Here is an 18,859-nt window from a genome sequence, read left to right on the forward strand (position 1 = left end):
ACGAAGGGCAAAATGAAACATTTAGATGTGCCTGAGGACTAAAAGAAGCATTGACATACTATATATATATATAGTATGTCAATGAAAAGAACCATTTTGATGGACCGGAAAAATGTGAGAATATGTTTGGTTTTGCATCATTTCACGCATACTTTCTCACATTTAGCGTGTAGTTAGTTTGTAGGCAAACCGAAATGTCAGTCTGAGATTCCGATCTTGGTAATGGAGTATTTTTGGATTTAATGTGTTTCTTCCTTGTGAATACTTCCTTGTGTTGCAAATAAATAATTACCAATTAGCGAATTGTATGTCTTATTAATATTTATTAAAAATTAAAGTATATTGACTTGAGGAGAGAATTTACTGACTTAAAATATCACGAAAATAAAGACGTGTCAATAGATAGTTTGGCTATGGCAGATATACAGTATATATTGCATCCACTCCCAGGAACTGATGAGCAATTTATGGAGAGGTAAATATTTATAATTACCTGTAGTTCAAACGTTATTCTTGATTATCAAAGTGATCTAAATATTATTATGTATGTACATACGTACATATAGTGTAGCCCATACAAATTGGTACCGAAGATATTTTAAGAAAAACATCAACATTTTCAATTTATTTATTCGCTCGATCAAAACAAGAAAAATATTGTTATTACACGCATAAAATAGTGACCAAATATTATAGGGTGAAGTCATGAATTCAGTTTCACAAAATTTCACCCACTGAATTTCTCAGGATTAAGGATTTGTTTATATCTTCTAATAAAAACTGCTTGCTAAATATTCTTTCAATTTAATAATATTCGCGCATTGCTTGACTACAACTTCTTTTCATTTAGTTTTGCTTCGTATGTCATTTGCTCTTATCTTTTTTTAAAATATCCGACAAACGCTCTATTGGGTTCAACTCTCGACTTTGTTGAGGAGTTGCTAGTAGGTGAGGAGTATTGATTGGAAGCCACATACTTACTATTTGAACTGTAAGCTTAAGTCGTCGTCTTGTTGAAAAAACAGTGCTCCACAAAAGTCGGCTTAAACGATGAATTATTGAATAAATTGTTATTCACAAACGATGAGTGATATAATTTTTTGAAAAGTATATCTCATTAATACAATGTTAGAGGTTTTGGTTTTTTATAACATAAATAAACAAAATATCCTTTATTCAGATGTAAACAAATTGAAACAAAAAACTTTTTAAATTATTCACAAAAGTTTGCGTACTGGTGTAAAGGATATGGAAAAATCGTTAGAAAAAAAAGAAAAATATTTATTCTTCTAGAACTGCTTATATTATTCTATTCAGATAATAAGGCTTCTTTTCTAGGTTTATTTCGGATATCGTGGATGCGGATCTTCCTTTTTGAAGTATCCCATAGGTGCTCAATCATCAATGGGGTTTATATCTGGACTCTTGAGTAGGGTTCGTAGCAAGTGGGGAGTGTTGTAAGCCCGCCACATATGTAATGCAATATAAGTATGACAACACTGAAACAAAAAACAGGAAAGAAATGTCAAAATCGGCCATTTTTCAATATGTTTTATGTGAAAAAGTCAACTTTAAAAATTAATTAATCTAATAGGATTGGAGAATGCCTGTCTCTAGTTGATCTTCTGGAGTTTTACCGATACTTTCTTCTTGATTCAGAAGGTATCGGTAAAACTCAAGCAAAATTTATGGTATACAAACGATGCCGAATTTTTTTTAACCATGTAGATTAAAGTTAGTGGAAGTGCCGCTTAATTCTTCGCCCAGAGTCAAGAGTTCAGTACTTCAGCAGAAGCTTTACATGAGCATGCCAAGTTTTCATAAAAGTAAAAGTACTGTTAATTTGGTTAGCATTTGTTTATATTATTGTGGTGAGCAAGGAATTATATGGAATTGCTATCTGCATTAGAAAGAGATGCATTAATCGTTTTGCATCTTAAGGTGCGTGTCCATTTGAGAGTACTTCTGCTAGTGAACTCTCGAGAGCAACTCTCGCGAGACTGTCCATTTGAGAGTCAAATTTTAGAAAATTTGCTATAGCGAGCTCTCTGCTAGAATATTGAGAGTTGTTTTGCTGAGGGTACTCTCATAATCGTGTCCACTTGATAGATTTCTTCTGCTATTATATTATCAGCTGGCCATGTATTCTTACAAGCTTTAATTATCCACACTGATAACTTCCCATCCCGTCTGTCGATTTGCTTTCCTTAAAAGGTCTGCAGGTTTTCGTGTTTTGTTAAAAAAGTCAGTTGAATTATTTTAAAAGATTTAAAAATTATCAACTACATACATTTTGCATTTCATAATCTATTTTTGTAAACGAGATTTTTAGTCGAAAAAAAATGTTACCAATTTTAGTAACATTTGTTAAAAGATTTTATTTTTTAAATAAATAAATATAAATTGGATGAATGACTCCAATTAAAAGTCAATATCTTCTAATGTTCACGAGATATCGAGAACCGAACATCAATTTTTACCAAATTTGCGTAATATTTCCTGTAGATTTTATTTTTTATGAATATGTGGATTTTTATAAAAAAAAATGCAGAATATCCAAAACAATATTTTCTGTGAAATAAAAAAAGTTTGAAGACAATATTTAAAATTTTTGAAAAGCTTTTTGAGTGAAAATTAAATTTTTACCAAGTTTTAGTACTGTTTTTTTTTTAGGTTTTTAATTTTTGAAAAAAAAACTGTCAATTAGATTTTTCTCAAAATTTTGGTGAATTTATAATGTTTGTTTGATTGGGCCTTAATGATCAATATTCTTGATGCAATTAATAAAAAACTAATTCATCTTCTGTTACCCGAAGTTTCGCTGGCTGTTTTCCAGCTTCTTCAAGGGATTTTTCAAATTTATTAAATAAATAAATAACACAAATAAAAAGATAAATAAACGAACAATTTTAAATAATGGAACAAAAACACAACAAAGTTAAAACTAATATCACAATTTATCACTTCTTATGGCAACACTATACAGCGAGCTTAAATAAACTGTTTCACAAACAAGATTTACAAATATTTTTACCACAGAAAAGACAGTAAAAATGTGTCGATATAATTCAAATTATGAAACTTGATATCTGATACAACAAGAATCGTGTCATAACTAATAACACGTCGTTTCTGTCTAAATGCCTTTGGTTTTAACTTAAACATCTAAAATTCAACCTCTACTTCGGTCTTTTCAGAAGTTTAGTGTTACAATAATGCTATCTTCTTTAAATGTTTGGTTGTTCTAAGATGGTGGTAACTGTATTCAGAAAAAGTGCCTAATTAGCACTGCGGGAAGTGATATTTATTTAACAATTTAACTTTAACATATATTTAAATCAAAATGGGGTGGCGCAACAGTCCGTTGTGAACCAGGGCCTAGTGACTTACAACTCTCAACCATTCCTGTGTGCGAGTACTGTTGTCAGGAATGGAAGGGACCTACAATTTTAGGCCGAATCCGAACGGCTAGTTTGAGAAAGCACTTTTTCATGACAAGAATTACTCTTGAAGGATTTGTCAATTCCTCGCAAGAGGTAGTACCCGCGAAAATTTTTTTTTTTTTAAATGAAGGTGGCACAGGCAGGGATTGAACCCAAGACCCCTTGCATGACAGTCCAACTCACTAACCATCATGCCACGGGTACTACACATATATTTAAAACTTCATCGTGTATTTGATTCAAACATGCGCATAGCCTGTAGTTTCAGGACGTGCGTAGATCGACAATGCCAGTGATCCTATTACTGCGAAAGTTATCTCAAAAACATCTATCAGAACTGATCATTGGTATTCATTGATACATCATAAAAATAACAATAACAAAAACAAAAAAGAATGTCATCTGTGTGCCAGTATTCCGTATCCACATTATGCAGATTGTATTAAAAGAAGGAATCCTGTAGGGAAGTTGCTTGGTTGATATAGTCTCAATCGAAATAAGAGATAGGTACAAAGAAGTTGATTCGTTTTTCGTTCGTACGTAGTAAGAAAACTAGAAGTTGCTTTGTTTGGACAATTGGAAGTTGATTTATTTCTTGGATTACATATAACAGACACCTTCCTAGATTTGAAATAAGACCAAACCATCTTTGTAACACTTAAGAACCATTGGGTGAAGCGTGTGCTAATGTACCTAGTTACAATAGTCAAAGTTCGATAACAGATCTAAGGAGTTTTTTTTGTTGATATTGAGATTTACAAAAGGTAATTCGATAAGAATCAACTTATATGGTGCCTTCGCCACTGGTATGTACCCACTCGTGATTACAACTTTTAAAGAGAACTTTGAGAAGATTAACTTAATGTTGACCTTGATGTTGATCAAACGTTATAGTCTTTGCTAGAAAACACATTTCTTATGTTTTTGGTAAATTAATGAGCATCACCGGGTGTTTTTAACAGTGCGAGGAATGTATGCTTATATTTTAATATAAAAAATAGTCTTTTATTTACGCCAATAGATAAAGTAATATTTTTGGTTAAATAAAATGAATGTTTTAAGGATAACTACTGTGAATCTTTTTTTGACATACAGTTGTGTTCATAAAAATAGCAGTGCTCTCCGAATAAAACAAAAAGGCCTACAATATCAAAGTTATAATATAATTCATTAAACTTCTAATAACAAACTAAAATATTTTATTCATAAAAACAGAAAATGAGATTATTGAGTAAAAACCGTTTTTTAAATATATGGCTGTTCATAAAAATGGCAGTGCATGACAAAGTACTGGATCTATTACGTAAGAATTAAGAAAAACTAATAAGTTATATGAAAGTATAAAAATAATGTTAGCTTACAATTAGTTCTTTGTTGCATAACCATTGTTTTTTATGATGCTTCGCATCTGCGTGGCATCGAGGCCACTAAAAACTAACACTTCTCGACTGGTATTGCGTTCCACGAATCACTCACTGGTTCCCACAATTCTTTCGAATTCTTGGGTTTTGCTTTATGAATTGCGTTCTTAACATCCCCCCACAAATTTTTGATGGTGTTAAGGTCGGGGGATTGAGTGGGCCACTCCATAACGGATAACTTCTTCTGCGCAAACCATGATTTTGCAATTTTTGACGTATGCTTTGGGCCATAGTCTTGTTGGTGTACCCAAAGCAACGGTATTTCGTCTTCAGCTATGTAACATAACCTCCTCGAGAATTTTCACATAGTTCGGTTGCATCCCTTATCAAATCAAATCAAATGGGGTGGCGCAACAGTCCGTTGTGAACTAGGGCCTAGTGGCTTACAACTCTCAACCATTCCTGTGTGCGAGTACTGTTGTCAGGAATGGAATGCATCCCTTATACCCCCGATAAAATAAATAGGCCCGAACCCGTAATATGAAATGCAAGCCCATTTTACTCCACCATGCTTCAATGTTTTTATAGTGTACCGTGGATCAATTTCTGCATTTTAGGGTCTTGTCACATATTCCCGACGACCCTTGGCCCCAAAAGTACGCTTTCATCGCTCCACAGAACATTCCTCCATTTCTCTTTTGCCTAATCTCTATGCGCTTTAACAAACTCCATTCTCTTGGCCACATGCCGTTTAGTCAAGAACCTTGCGTGGACTTTGGGCTGGAAACTTCGCTTATAAAAGACGTCTTCGTATTATGACAGCGCTAACAGACAATTGAAGTCCATTTCTTATTTTTCTAGAGCCTATGAAAGTGTTCTGTTTTGCTAACTGAACAATTTTTCTCTCAGTCCATTCAGTATTTATCCTTTTTGGGCCTCGCGTTTTCGGTTTATTTGTCCATTCTAAGGCGTTACTGACCATTTTTGCTGAGGAGCCTAGTATGTCTTGAATATTTTGGTAGGTTTTCCCTCCAAACGCAGTTTTCGAATTTTTTCGGTGCACTGTCTTGACCGTCCCATTGTTTATTTTTGAGCTTATATTTATTAATTTTTCATATGCTAGAATATTACAAATGTTTAAAACTATATATAGTAAAATATTCACTTAACGAAAAATAAAAAAATTAATTTTTAACACTTTTTAATTATAAAATCAAAAGCACTGCTATTTTTATGAACACTCTATATCCAGAGAGTTTGAAATAATGGGTGTTCAGCGGGAAAACTAAGGTATAACTTCAAGCTAAAAGTCTGTAATATGAAAACGAAAAACCGTTAGATGCAAGTTACATCGTATTTTTTATTTAAGAATTTCCATTATTTACATAATTGACAATCTAATAAAATGTGTTCAGCACTGCTATTTTTATGAACACAACCAAATTTAACCATTAACTGGATGGGCTAAGTCATGGTCGAAAAATACGAACCTTGAAATAGGGCTGCCAAGCGCTTCGGTCCACTTTTAGTTAGGCAACTCTATATATAAGGATGAGCTAAGTGATCTGACGGTCGCCTCTTGGCCTAAGAGGAATGATGATAGACTTATAGGTCGTAGATCTTTAGGATTGACTTGCGAGCATTTACCTGCTTTGAATATAAAAACAACTTTAGCTTCTGCCGAGGGAATATGGACCAGGTATAGATAGCTGGTAAAAATTGTCTCAAGGATTGACTCAGTTGATAAAGAACTATCAAAATAGCCGAGTTTCTGAATAATGTTGTTACAAATGGTGTTTATAAAAATAGAAGATGTCAATTGGTGACGATTTTCGAAAATTGTATAGATTTCGTGAAATAGGTGTGCAAATAGTGACAGATGAAGTTTTGGACCAAACCGTGGTAGTGATTTGACTCATCAAGAAAAAATGAGTATTTTTCTGCGTTATGTAGGAGATCCTGGATTTCAAAGCGGTGTTGGTGAAGACCTTGGTGTCAATCAATCAATTATATCTAGGATTATACAGCAAGTCGCAACAAAAATTGCAAGCCGTGCACCTGATTGGATCATATTCCCACACACTTCTGAAGAAATAGAAGAAGCGCAAAGGTTATGGAGCAGTAAGTATGAGTTTTCTTACGCCATTGGTGCTCTGGATCGTACACATGTGCGTATAATGAAACCAATCTATCATTACGAGGAGTACGTCAATCGCAAAGGATACTACTCAATACAATAAATGTGCAGGCTACGTGCAACGCGGATACTAAATTTACTAGCATTGAAGTGGGCTTTAAATGCTACTATGCATTTTTTTTCTTGATTGCACAGAAACAACTGTTTTAACTTGTGAAAGTGCACAGAAAGAGCTTTGAGATCGTTCTCATATCATTGAGTCAGAACTGTAGAGAGTGAACTCGTTTTTTTTGCATATGAAACTGAGTCCGAATCCGAGCCTGCTCGATCTATCTCACATGCGAGTTCAAGGTCGTCAGCTCTGGCTCTTTCTCATCTTTTAGCATATGACCCAATGTCTTCCCCGTTTCTTGCCAGACGGTGAGCCAAGGATTCTTTATTGAGTACCATAATGGCACTCCTATAAAGATACTTCACTTCCATTAGCTTTTCGATCTTCCAGTTATGCAGGGATGGATTGCAAACCTACATAAAGCAACTGCGAATTATATAATTATATAGAATTTGCCTTCGAGTCTTCACTGAATTGAGAGGAGTGCTGGTGTTATGCACACGAGGCCGTTTTGTTGTCGGTATGGCCCCCTCAAGGGGCCTTTTTCTTTTAGACGTGAATTCTTTCCCGGTCCTTGCTGCAGCAAGAACATTGTTTGCTTATTTAACGCGAGTGGTTTGCTGCGGTGTCCTTTCAGCCTTTCGGTACGGGTTGTTTAACACCTTAGATCTAGCCCGAAAAGATAAAAGGTCGTTGGAAAGGAAGAGATAGGGTAAGGAGTCAGTTGATGTTCAGAACGTCATTCTGATATGCAAGGAAATGATTAGGATCGGTAAACAGCAATTGAGCTAAGTTACCTAGGGTTGGAAGGAGCACCAGAGAGAGAAGCGCTGTTTAGCGTTTTCGCCATTACAAGGTGGGATGGGAGTTGGTGACATAAGCGTTGGCTTGTATGCCTTGTTTATGTGGGAAGGTGTAATGATTTTGGAAAGGTAGAGCGATAAGAACGTCGTTTAGTTTCAGGACTCATCTGGAGAAGATTCTCGAGAATCATTGACCTTACTCTTCCTCTACAACTTCTACAAAAATTTACTTAAATTCACATAATATAACGGTATTATGTATTGTTGCATTTATCAAAACTGTTAATTTCTTTTTTTATAAACATTAAACTGTCATTTTAGTCCAGTGAACATTTAAATAATAAATTTCACTTAAATTAAAATGTGATTTCAGTTCACGTGAACATAGAAATTTACGTGACAATTCAATATTCAAAACTGAAATAAATGAATATTCAAAACTGAAATAAATGAAATTTTAACTGATCAACGTGAAAATTATGATTTCACCTTTTATTTTTACTTTTATTTGGTATGTTTATGTATATTTCCTTTTATACGTAAAATTAAAATTTTATTTCATTGAACTTACACATTAAAATCAAATTTCAGTTCACTAGAATACACAATAAATTCCGCTGTAAGGGAGATAGAAAAGGGACGCGGATCAACAATTCCGCCTACCCGACCTCGACGAAGTGAAGATAGCTATATCTAAACTGAAGTCAAAAAGAGCTGCTGGAGCTGACGGCATCGCTGCCGAACTATTCAAAGCAGCAGGCGATGATTTCGGAGGGAGCTTGCACCAACTCATCTGCAAAATATGGTCGGCAGAAAGCATGCCCGATCAGTGGAAGCTCAGTATAGGTGCGCCAACTACAGAGGCATCAGTCTCCTTAACATTGCATATAAGATTTTCTCTGCCGTATTATGTGAACGTCTGAAGCCGTAAGTCAACAACCTGATAGGTCCTTATCAGTGTGGCTTCAAACCAGGAAAGTCCACTATAGACCAAATATTCACACTACGGCAGATTTTGGAAAAACCCCAGGAACTTCAAATCGATACCCACCATCTCTATATCGATTTTAAAGCCGCGTATGACAGCATCGATAGGGAAGAACTAGAGCAATGTCTAGTTTTGGCATCCCTGTCAAAATTATCCGTTTGTGCAGAATGACAATGGAGAATGCACGCTGCTCTATCAAGGTCGGAAAAGATCTCACCGATGTATTTGATGTCAAAAAAGTTTTAGACAAGACGATGCACTGTCATGCGACTTCTTCAACATCGTTCTGGAAAGAATTGTGCAAAACTCAACCGTCAGCACTAGAGGCACAATCTTTCAAAAGGTCCATCCAATTACTCGGATACGCAGATGATATTGACATAGTTGGAAGGTTAAAGCGTGATGTCAGTGGAGCGTTTTTGGACATTGCGACGGAAGCGAATAAGATGGGTTTAGTGGTCTATGAGGGCAAGACCAAGTATATGCTCAATGCTGTCATCAAAAAAGGACATTGGACAACGATGTCTTGGATAAAACGTTACCAAGGACAGCTATAACTTTAAGGTAGTTGGGGTAGTTTGTCTACATAGGCACCGCTTTTAACACAGTTAACGACACCAGCGCTGAAATCAAACGAAGAATAACTTGCAAAAAGCTGCTTCTTTGGATTTAGAAGGCAATTGAGAAGTAAAGTCCTCTCTCAAACTGCCTACTAATTGCTCCACGCATATTGTGCACGAAATTATGTATCATTTGTATGGTCATTATTACCAATTAATGTTTAAAAAAAGAACGCCCATCATTGATGAAATAAAAGAAAAGAAGTATTATTTAACGTCAAACAAATAACCGATCAGCGGCGCATCAGCACAATAGAGCCCTTAACAGAGTCGGAGCATATCGAGCATGCTTTGAATATCCTCTGAACAAAGCATGTTCTGAGCGTTCGGAATTATTTTTGAAACACATCTGAACACTCGTCCATTTCACACCTCCTGAAATAAAACCAAGACTTAAAAAAATATATTTTATTTGTTATTTCTTATATAAACCTACCTTCTGCACTAGCCTGACTAATTTCTTGCGCCATTTTAATTGATTGATTTTTTTGTCTTCAATTTCACCTGTCAAATGCTTGTTTTCAGCATTCAACTCGGTCTGCTCAGTTATTTTATTCCGAGCTTAGAACAAGCTCAAAACACGATCAGAACGAAAAAATAAACAAAAATTTGAAGCTCTGCTTTGAACTAAAAAAAATTAAAACGCCTTACTGTCATGTTCACTGTTATTTTTCTTTTGTACACTAAGTCCGGTACTACACAGTGCATTTTTTCCCTTGCATCAATGAAGTGCGAAAGAGAAAGAAATAAATAAGATATAAATCTGTCTCGTCATCACGTACAAGCTATTCCTTGCATGTTTGGCTCTACTTTTCTTCGTATTTGGTTCTCATTTGCTTCACTTAATGTTTGTGTTTAGTAGAGCTAATACCTCATTACGGGAAATGAAAAGCTTGAAAATCAAGTTTGTGCCAAATTTGAAAATAAAAATTAACATTTGTAAGTAAAAATGACCAGGGGAGTCATTCCGTAATTTCCGAAACGATAATCGTCATTTTCGAAACGATAATCGTCAAAACGATTATCATTAACGATATCGTCAATAATTTGCTTCACGTAACTTTATCACTATCGTCTCGTTCAATCGTTTTCAGTATAAGTTCGTTGAGTATATTATACTATGACTGAAATGTCAAAATGAACTCAACGAAAGATAATGCTTGTTCAATAGCTTGAAAATGTTATTAAACCTGGTTTTCTCTATGAAAAATTTTGAAAATTTGCAAAAAATGTATTGTTCATAAACATGCCACCTTTTTGAGTTATAATTTGTTGCCGCCGAAGATAAAACAATAATATCAAAATGTTTGTCCAATGTCTGATATTTTTGTAAATCACCTGCAGTAATAAATCCAATTTGGTCCAAGATAAGGAAGTGAAGACTTCATTTTATCCACAGGGAACATAACTTGGCTTTAAAAATATTTGTTTGTTTCCAAAACTAATTTGGATTAGTGCTGTGTGCAAGAGCGATACAAAAGTCGTTGCCTGTCGAATATACCAATACCAATGTTCCTACGCCTAAAAGTTTCAATAGTTACAACAAATTTTAATATTGAATGTATACATTATCTACATATGTAGAACGACAACCGTCTTGCAAATTTATTGTTTATAATATCATTATAAAGTCCTCTTTTGCAATTCCAAAACTACGATTGTTTTATTTATTTAACAACAATTAAGAGAGATTACTAATGCTTGTATATAAAAAAATGCGTAACAGAATTCATTGTATATTTTTGCGTTTTTATTTTTATTTTGTAACAAAACTTAACTACACCGAAACGTGTTTGCTTCAATTTGCTTAGTTGTCAATGGAAATTAATAGCAGACGATACCTGCTTAGCTATCGTGCAAACGCTATCGTTTTGACGATATCACTTTGACGATTATAGTCTTACGTGAAGTGAGACTATCGTCGAAACGATATCGTCTGACGATAATCGTTTTACGGAATGACTCCCCAGATTAATGAATTCATCACATTTTTCAAACATATTTTCCATATTATGCAGATGACATTTATTTTTTAATTACGTACAAGACAAATCACAAAATCCTTAGCAAACTTAATTAAATTAGATTAACCCAAATAAAGATAACGAAACATAAAAATAAAGCATTTTAAGATGAGATCAAAGTTTATAAGCTTAAAAATGTAAATGCATAAACATACATAATTTAAGAAACTCTACTTTATTCTTCAGACACTAAGACTATTTTGTTATTTTGAAGCTCTTTGCCCATATTATTATTATTATTAAAATTAAATCTGTTCCTTTTTTTTTTTAATCACACTTAATTCCAAATGTTAATTTTATCGTTGCCTAGCTGACCCGGCAGACTTCGTACTGCCTCAATCGATAAATAAAAGACCTACACTTTTGTATAAATTAATTTCAAAACAAACAAAACGTATTGAATTAAAAGCATTTTGTTTGAAGCATGAAGTTTTATTATTATTTTCAACACATCATGTTTGCTTACTTAAAAAACAGAGTTTTCCTAAAATAGTGGATATTTATAAGGTTTAAATTTTTATTAATAAACATGAACTGTTATGATACAGTTTGTTAATCAATTTAAAGCTTTCTCATTAATTATATTTTTTGTTTTGTGGTGCGTAAATAAACAAAAAAATATAAAAATAATTGTCCATGCGCGAGACAGGGAAACTCCAAGTTGATTGATTGTAAGGCCAGACAATAGCCAGAGCTATTTTCCTATTTGGTGTAAGCGCACCACGATAAAATGTTAGGGCGAGTTAGCTCGCCGCAAAGTTGAAAGTAAAAGATCAATATGAATGCTCTTTTGACTCTGTTTTATTTTCATTGAATTCATTCTTTAAATACTATTGTCTTAACAGTTATACTTATTTTCTATCTTACTTTTATACGTTGAATTTCATATTTAAAACAATTCTATTTTTCTATTGGTTAAATTATATTAATAAGGATCTTATTACTATTGAGTAACAACCAATGCAATCCAGTGGAATGTTGATGTTATGATATGACTAACATACTCGATTTGCACAGCGCGTAACGGAAGGCGGGTATCAACCCTGAAGGAGGTGAATGTGCTCATGAAATTCAACAACTTTCCTCAAAAAACATAGGTCGAAATGTGAAAAAAAATGTGGCCCTCCCTTACAAAACTGACTACCAGCTGATTGATTTACTATGGGAGGGCCAATTTTTTTTTTCATATTTCGACCTATGTTTTTTGGGGAAAGTTCTTGAAGTTTCTTATTTTCCTAGAGCCTATGGAAGGATTCTGTTTTGCTAACTGAACAATTTTTCTGTCAGTTCTTTCAGTAGTCATCCTTTTTGGGCCTAGCGTTTTGGGTTTATTTTGCCATTTTTAAAGCGTTACTGACCATTTTTGGTGAGCAACCTTGGATGTCTTGAATATTTTGGTAGGTTTTTTCCCCTTCAAACGCAGTTTTCGAATAAGTTGTCGAATTTCTTCGGTGCAGTGTCTTGACCGTCCCATTGTTTATTGAGCTAATATTTACTAATTTTGTATATGCTAGTATGTTACAAATACTTAAAACTTTAAATATTAAAAGTTTATACAAAACAAATTAATTTTTAACACTTTAATTATAAAATCAAAAGCACTGGTATTCTTATGACACTCTATAAATGAAAGACCATTAGATGCAAGTAACACTATCATTTTTTTGTAAGAATATCCGTTATTTAAATAATTGGCAATCTAGTAAAATAAACTGCTATTTTTATGAACACAACTGTATATAGATTTCTTTTTTCTTTCACTTTTTCTATTATTAATTGAAACAATTTTTTTACAAATTGTTTATTTATTTATTATTATAATTTTTATTATTCCTTTTGATTTATATTCCTTCTCAGGCTTCTGCCACGTTCAAAGCTTAAAAATTCGAGAGTGCAGCTAACGCCACCATAGGGTTCATTGGCAATGGTATGAATACGAATTTGTACGATATGATTCGAATATTAAGAGCACAAAATAATGGATTAAAGATACATGGTGATTTTAACTGTAATCTGTTCGGTTTGCGTTTAGCAGGAAATTTCCTTAATGTATTTAAGGCGCTGAATCTGAGTCCCGTTAACTGCTCCACTGCTACTCACTTCACCAAAGTGTCTAGTTCGCTCGTAGATCTGTATCTTGCTTTGCTTTCTAGCCAGATTTTAGCACCAGGTTTTTCCAAACACGATTTACTTTTTGTATGTTTCTATTTAGTATTTCAGGTTGATCAATAATCTTTTCAATACGGAGACTCAAAAACTTAAATCGCTAATGCTGACCATCGGGTGTGCGAAAAAATACGAGTAAATTTCTTCTCCGTTATTGTTTTTTGTTGAATTTGAATCTGTGTATTGAACTAAAAGACCTTCTTTTGATGTAATATCATTGCTTTATTGTGAAGGAGCATATATTTAAAAAAAAAACATTTAATATTAGTAACACATTTCGAAAAATCTTCAGTTAAAAACCCAGGCTCGTAAGACAGGCGTCACCATTGATCAAATTCAAATTTGCATCACCAATGGAGGGTTAAACACATCAAGTCAGGTTTTTACGGCATATCGTCAACCAGCTTTCAGAGACGCATGTTCCTATTAAAATCGTTTTTGGTAGGTATACGGCTTCACCTTGGCTGAATAGCGTCATTTCTACTCTGATGTCACGACGAGATGCCGCGTACAGTCAATGGAGACGTTACAAACTGGAATTCTTCCACAAATTGTATTGCAGACTGCGTAATCAAGTTGTCGTAATGGTCAGAACGGCAAAAAGACTTTATTATGAAAATAAACTTTCTCTTTCTTTAACCTCTGGCAAAAATTATAGAAAAACGAGTGTGAAATCGTTATTGAGAAACAATCTAAACAGCCTGTTGGTGACGTCGATTGTGATGCTCTCAACAAAAAGTTTACTACGTCCATGCCCTTAAACGGTGCTTCACCCGTTCATTCACTAACTGAGGAGGAACCAACTGCTATCAACAGTTCTCAGAGTTGTATAAAAATACAAGAGGAAGACATTGTAGGGGCAATAATTACGATTAAATCTAATGCTACTGGCCTGGACCAAATGGACCCTAAGTTCTTGAGACTACTTCTTTCATATATAACCTACATATTTAACAGCATGTTGACTACTTCCGAGTTTTCTTTAGAATGGAAGAATGCTAAGAATATTCCCGTACCCAAAAAGCAAACAGGTAAGGGCCTCGCACATGAGAGCGGACAACGAGTGGACGAACAAACGTGGTTTTACACATTTCAAAAAGTCAATTTCAAACAAAAACACATTTAAATTATAAGAAACCAATTGACACTCATTTTAAGATAATAAAATTAGCATTTTTCTCTCAAGAACAAGACAATTTTGTAAAAACAATTTGGTAGTAACGAATTGCAGTTTGTTTGGTACGAACTGTCATCCTCTATTCGCGTTCCACATACCATCCACACTGTAACGAATAAATTATTCGCGCTCAACTTAACTCAAAATTATAACACTCTTGTTTTATTTGTTGAAAAGGGTAATTATACATTGACAATTCGTTGCTTTCTGCGAATAGAAATAAAACTCATGTGAAAGAAAAGTCAAAATATGCGAACATCCACAGTTCGCAGATCGTGGTTCAAGTGCAAGATGCTGTATTACTACAGAATTTTGGCCGATTGTCATTCTTCCGTTTCTTTCGAAGGTGTTTGAAAAAAATATTCTGGGGCAGATCCAAAAATATCTTATAATTAACAACCTGGTAAGTACCTGTCAGTCTGGTTTTCGACCTAAGCGCAGCTTCAAATCCGCCTTACCTTTTGTAACTATTGAAATAAGAATGGCAATGGACAGTGATCATGTTACATTACTAACACTGTTAGATTATTTAAAGGCTTTTGATATTGTTAACCACTAAATTCTTTGTAGAAAGCTGCGAATTAATTTTGGGGTTTTTTAGAGTCCTGTAAACTTGTTCTTTCGTATAACAATGAGTGGTGGCCAATGGATACTCATCCCATTTTAAAGTCTTTTGTAAAGATTATGGAAGTCTCCGCCTTCTTCATGTCACTCGAAATTCTACTCCGATCAAAACTAAACTGCTACTTGCTAAGGCCCTTATACTACCGATTGTGCTGTATGGGTGTGAATTATTTTTTAAATTAGACAGAGTGACTAGCCGCAAATTGAATGTTGCTTATAACCTATATTTAGAATCTACGTCGTTATGATGTTCAAATGGTAGACATGTGCATTTAAGAGGACACAAGCTTCCACAAGTTTTTTTCAAAACCCACCTCTATCTATCAATTCCTACTCTCACCTCCCCGTAGTGTACATTGGGTGCCTAGTACCTCAACTGGAGATTGGTTTCCAACCCCAGTGGAAAGTTTTCGAGGGCAGCGAACGTGAGAAGGGGGTAGAGGCGTTTTCACTAAGGTACCTCTCCTTATCCAGACGGCAGCGGAGCAATTCCCGAGATGGAATCAACGGTGGCGTCTACAGTTCCAGTAAGGTTGAACTACTTAGTGAACACCTTATACTGCTTCTACGACATATTCGGAGCCCAGGCCTATAAGGAGCGGTTTTATCCGGCTCCCCGTCGTTGGAGTTATACTAAGGATCTGGCCCTCCAGGATGGGGTTGTGCCGTCGAGGTGACTTCCCGGCCACGTAAAAACGTCATAGTTGCGAAGCACCAAGAAGCTTCAGATACGGACGATTTTACAATTGACAACCTACGCAAACGAATTAAGGATAACGAACTTCGGATATGCACGTGGAATGTTAGGTCCCTTAACAGACCACGTGCGGCCGAAGAATTAGCGGAGGCCCTAGACTGCTATAAAGCAGACATCGCCGCCATCCAGGAAATACGATAGGATAGGCCAGGCAAAAAGAGGATAAAAACTGCGATATTAACTATGGTGACTGCTACCACGAAAACCAACAGCGCTAATTTGGATGCGGCTTTGTCATTGGAGCCAGACTAATGCAACAAGTCTTGAGCTTTGGGTGCATCAATGAGCGCCTCATAACCATACGCATCAAGGCTTAATTCGGCAACATTAGCCTTATATGCTGCGATATTAAAATAGTCCTGGGTGATTTTAATGCCAAGCTAGAAGGGGAAGACATCTTTGGTGGAATAATCGGGAAGAACAGCTTGCACGACAACACTTCCGACAACGGATTCAGGCTCATAGATTTTGCTGAGGGCGAAACGTCATGGTAGCCAGTACGCGTTTCCCACACCTCAACATCCATAAACGAACTTGGACTTCTCCAGATCAATCTACCGTCAACCAGATTGACCATATTATGATCGACGCCAGACACGCTTCCAGCATTATGGATGTACGAACTTTCCGAGGAGCTAACATTCAGACCACTACCTCGTTGTAGTCAAGGTAGCACTTCTGATTTCCAATCGCCAGAGATCGCCAAATCCTTTTAATACAAAGTTACAAGTAACCTCTCTCGAAGTTCTCTGCCGCCAACACAATGTATTGAAAACCAGTGGCAACATTGCCAAGATGCTATTAGAGAAGCCGCCTTTGATGTGCTGGGTTTCAAACAGCCGAAAGTTTTATGAGCAGGTGAAACGAAATTCACATGTGCATAAACCTAGAACCGAAGGCTGCAAAGACGAAAGTGGAACTGTAGTCAATGCTGAGGATATGGAAGGGCCACTTCTGCAGACTGTATAACTGCTGTATAGACGACGAAAGCCAACAATCCCGTCCTTCCGACTTAGACGAAGTAAAGATTGTCATGTCTAAGCTGAATTCTAATAAAGCCGCTGGAGCGGATGGCTTGAATGCCGAGCTCCTTAAAGCAGCTGGAGATAAGTTGGTTAGGAGCATGCACCAACTTATCTGTAAGATATGGTCGGAATAAAGCATGCGCGATGAATGGAACCTCAGTATTGTTTGCCCGATCCTGAAAAAAGGAGACCCTATAAACTGCACCAACTATAGAGGATTCAGTCTACTTAACATCGCCTATAAAATCTTTTCTGCCTAGTATGTGAACGTCTAAAGCCCATCGTCAACACCTGATAGGTCCTTATCAGTGTGGTTTTAGACCAGGAAAGTCTACAGTCGATCAAATATTCACATTAAGGCAGATCCTGGAAAAAAACCCAAGAACACCAAATCTACACCCACCATCTTTTCATCGATTTCAAGCTGTATAGAGCCATGTCTAGTTTTGGCATCCCTGCCAAACTAGTCCGTTTGTGCAGGATGACCTTGGAGAATTCACGCTGCACCATAAAGGTTAGAAACAACTTAACATAACCTTTAGATGTCAAAAAATGTTTTAGACAAGGTGATGCGCTGTCATGTGATTTTTTTAACATCGTGTTAGAAAGAATAGTGCAGAGCTCACACGTCAACACTAGAGGCAATATCTTTCAAAAGTCTGTCCAATTACTGGCATATGCTGATGACATTGAAATAATCGGATGAACTCAGCGTGATGTCAATGGGACTTTTGTGAGTATTGAGGCAGAGGCAGAGGCGGCAAAAATGGGTTTAACGGTTAATGAGGGCAAAACAAAGTACATGCTGTCGTCAAGAAAGAACATACAACACCGACGTCTTGGTCAAAACGTCACCTTTGACAGACGTAACTTTGAGGTAGTCAAGGACTTCGTCTGCCTAGGCTCCACTGTAAACGCAGAAAACAACACCTGCGCTGAGATCAAACGCAGAATAGCTCTTACTAACCGCTGTTTCTTTGGACTAAGAAAACAATAAGTGTCAAAGTCCTCTCTCGATGGACCAAAGTGTTGCTATATAAGACCCTTTTCATCCCCGTCCTGCTATACGGTGCAGAAGCATTGACTATGACAAACGCGGATGAAAGCACCTTGGGTCGCTTCGAGAGAAAAGTTCTTTGTGTGATCTACGGTCCCGTATGCATCGAAGGGGAGTGGAGGAGAAGATGGAACAACGAAGTGTACAGCGACGTAGACTTAAGGGTAAAAGTCCAACGACTAAGATGGCTGGGTCACGTAGAGCTCATGGAAACCAATGCTCCAGAGGACAGCGCAGTAGAGGAGACCGCGGATCAGGTGGCGCGCACAACTTTAAGGTGACCTCACCCAACTTGGAGTGCGAAACTGGAGATATCTAGCTAGGGACCGAGCTAACTTGCTTCTGACTCTAGATATAACCATTAGTAATACTATTTTGAAATCTGCATTTAACGCGCATATTTTTAAAATAGTTGGCCACTCAGGTATTCATGCATTTTTTTTAACTTTTCAAAAATTATCTGTTTTCACATTTTGCATTGAATTTCAATGTTAAATAATTTTTTCCTCTAAGAAGTCCAACAGTTATAATAATTTTCTTCTCCTTATGTGTTCGCACAAGTAAT

The 18,859-nt window shown here is 35.8% G+C and overlaps 1 protein-coding gene across 3 annotated transcripts in view; it reads left to right on the forward strand.

Moving 5' to 3' along the window:
• Positions 1-225: 225 nt before the first annotated feature.
• LOC129938710 (E3 ubiquitin-protein ligase hyd) overlaps positions 226-18,859 on the forward strand; it is a 177,355-nt gene continuing 158,721 nt past the window's right edge. For 2 of the 3 annotated variants that reach the window (XM_056046406.1, XM_056046409.1), the window contains exon 1: positions 227-475. In XM_056046406.1, coding sequence (XP_055902381.1) covers positions 414-475 — 62 coding nt within the window. In that variant the 5' untranslated portion in view covers positions 227-413. Of the gene's footprint in view, positions 476-18,859 lie in introns of all 3 variants that reach the window. The other variant, XM_056046408.1, reaches the window with a different exon arrangement.

The sequence above is a fragment of the Eupeodes corollae genome, chromosome 1 (genome assembly GCF_945859685.1).
Source record: "Eupeodes corollae chromosome 1, idEupCoro1.1, whole genome shotgun sequence".
Lineage (NCBI taxonomy): Eukaryota > Metazoa > Arthropoda > Insecta > Diptera > Syrphidae > Eupeodes > Eupeodes corollae.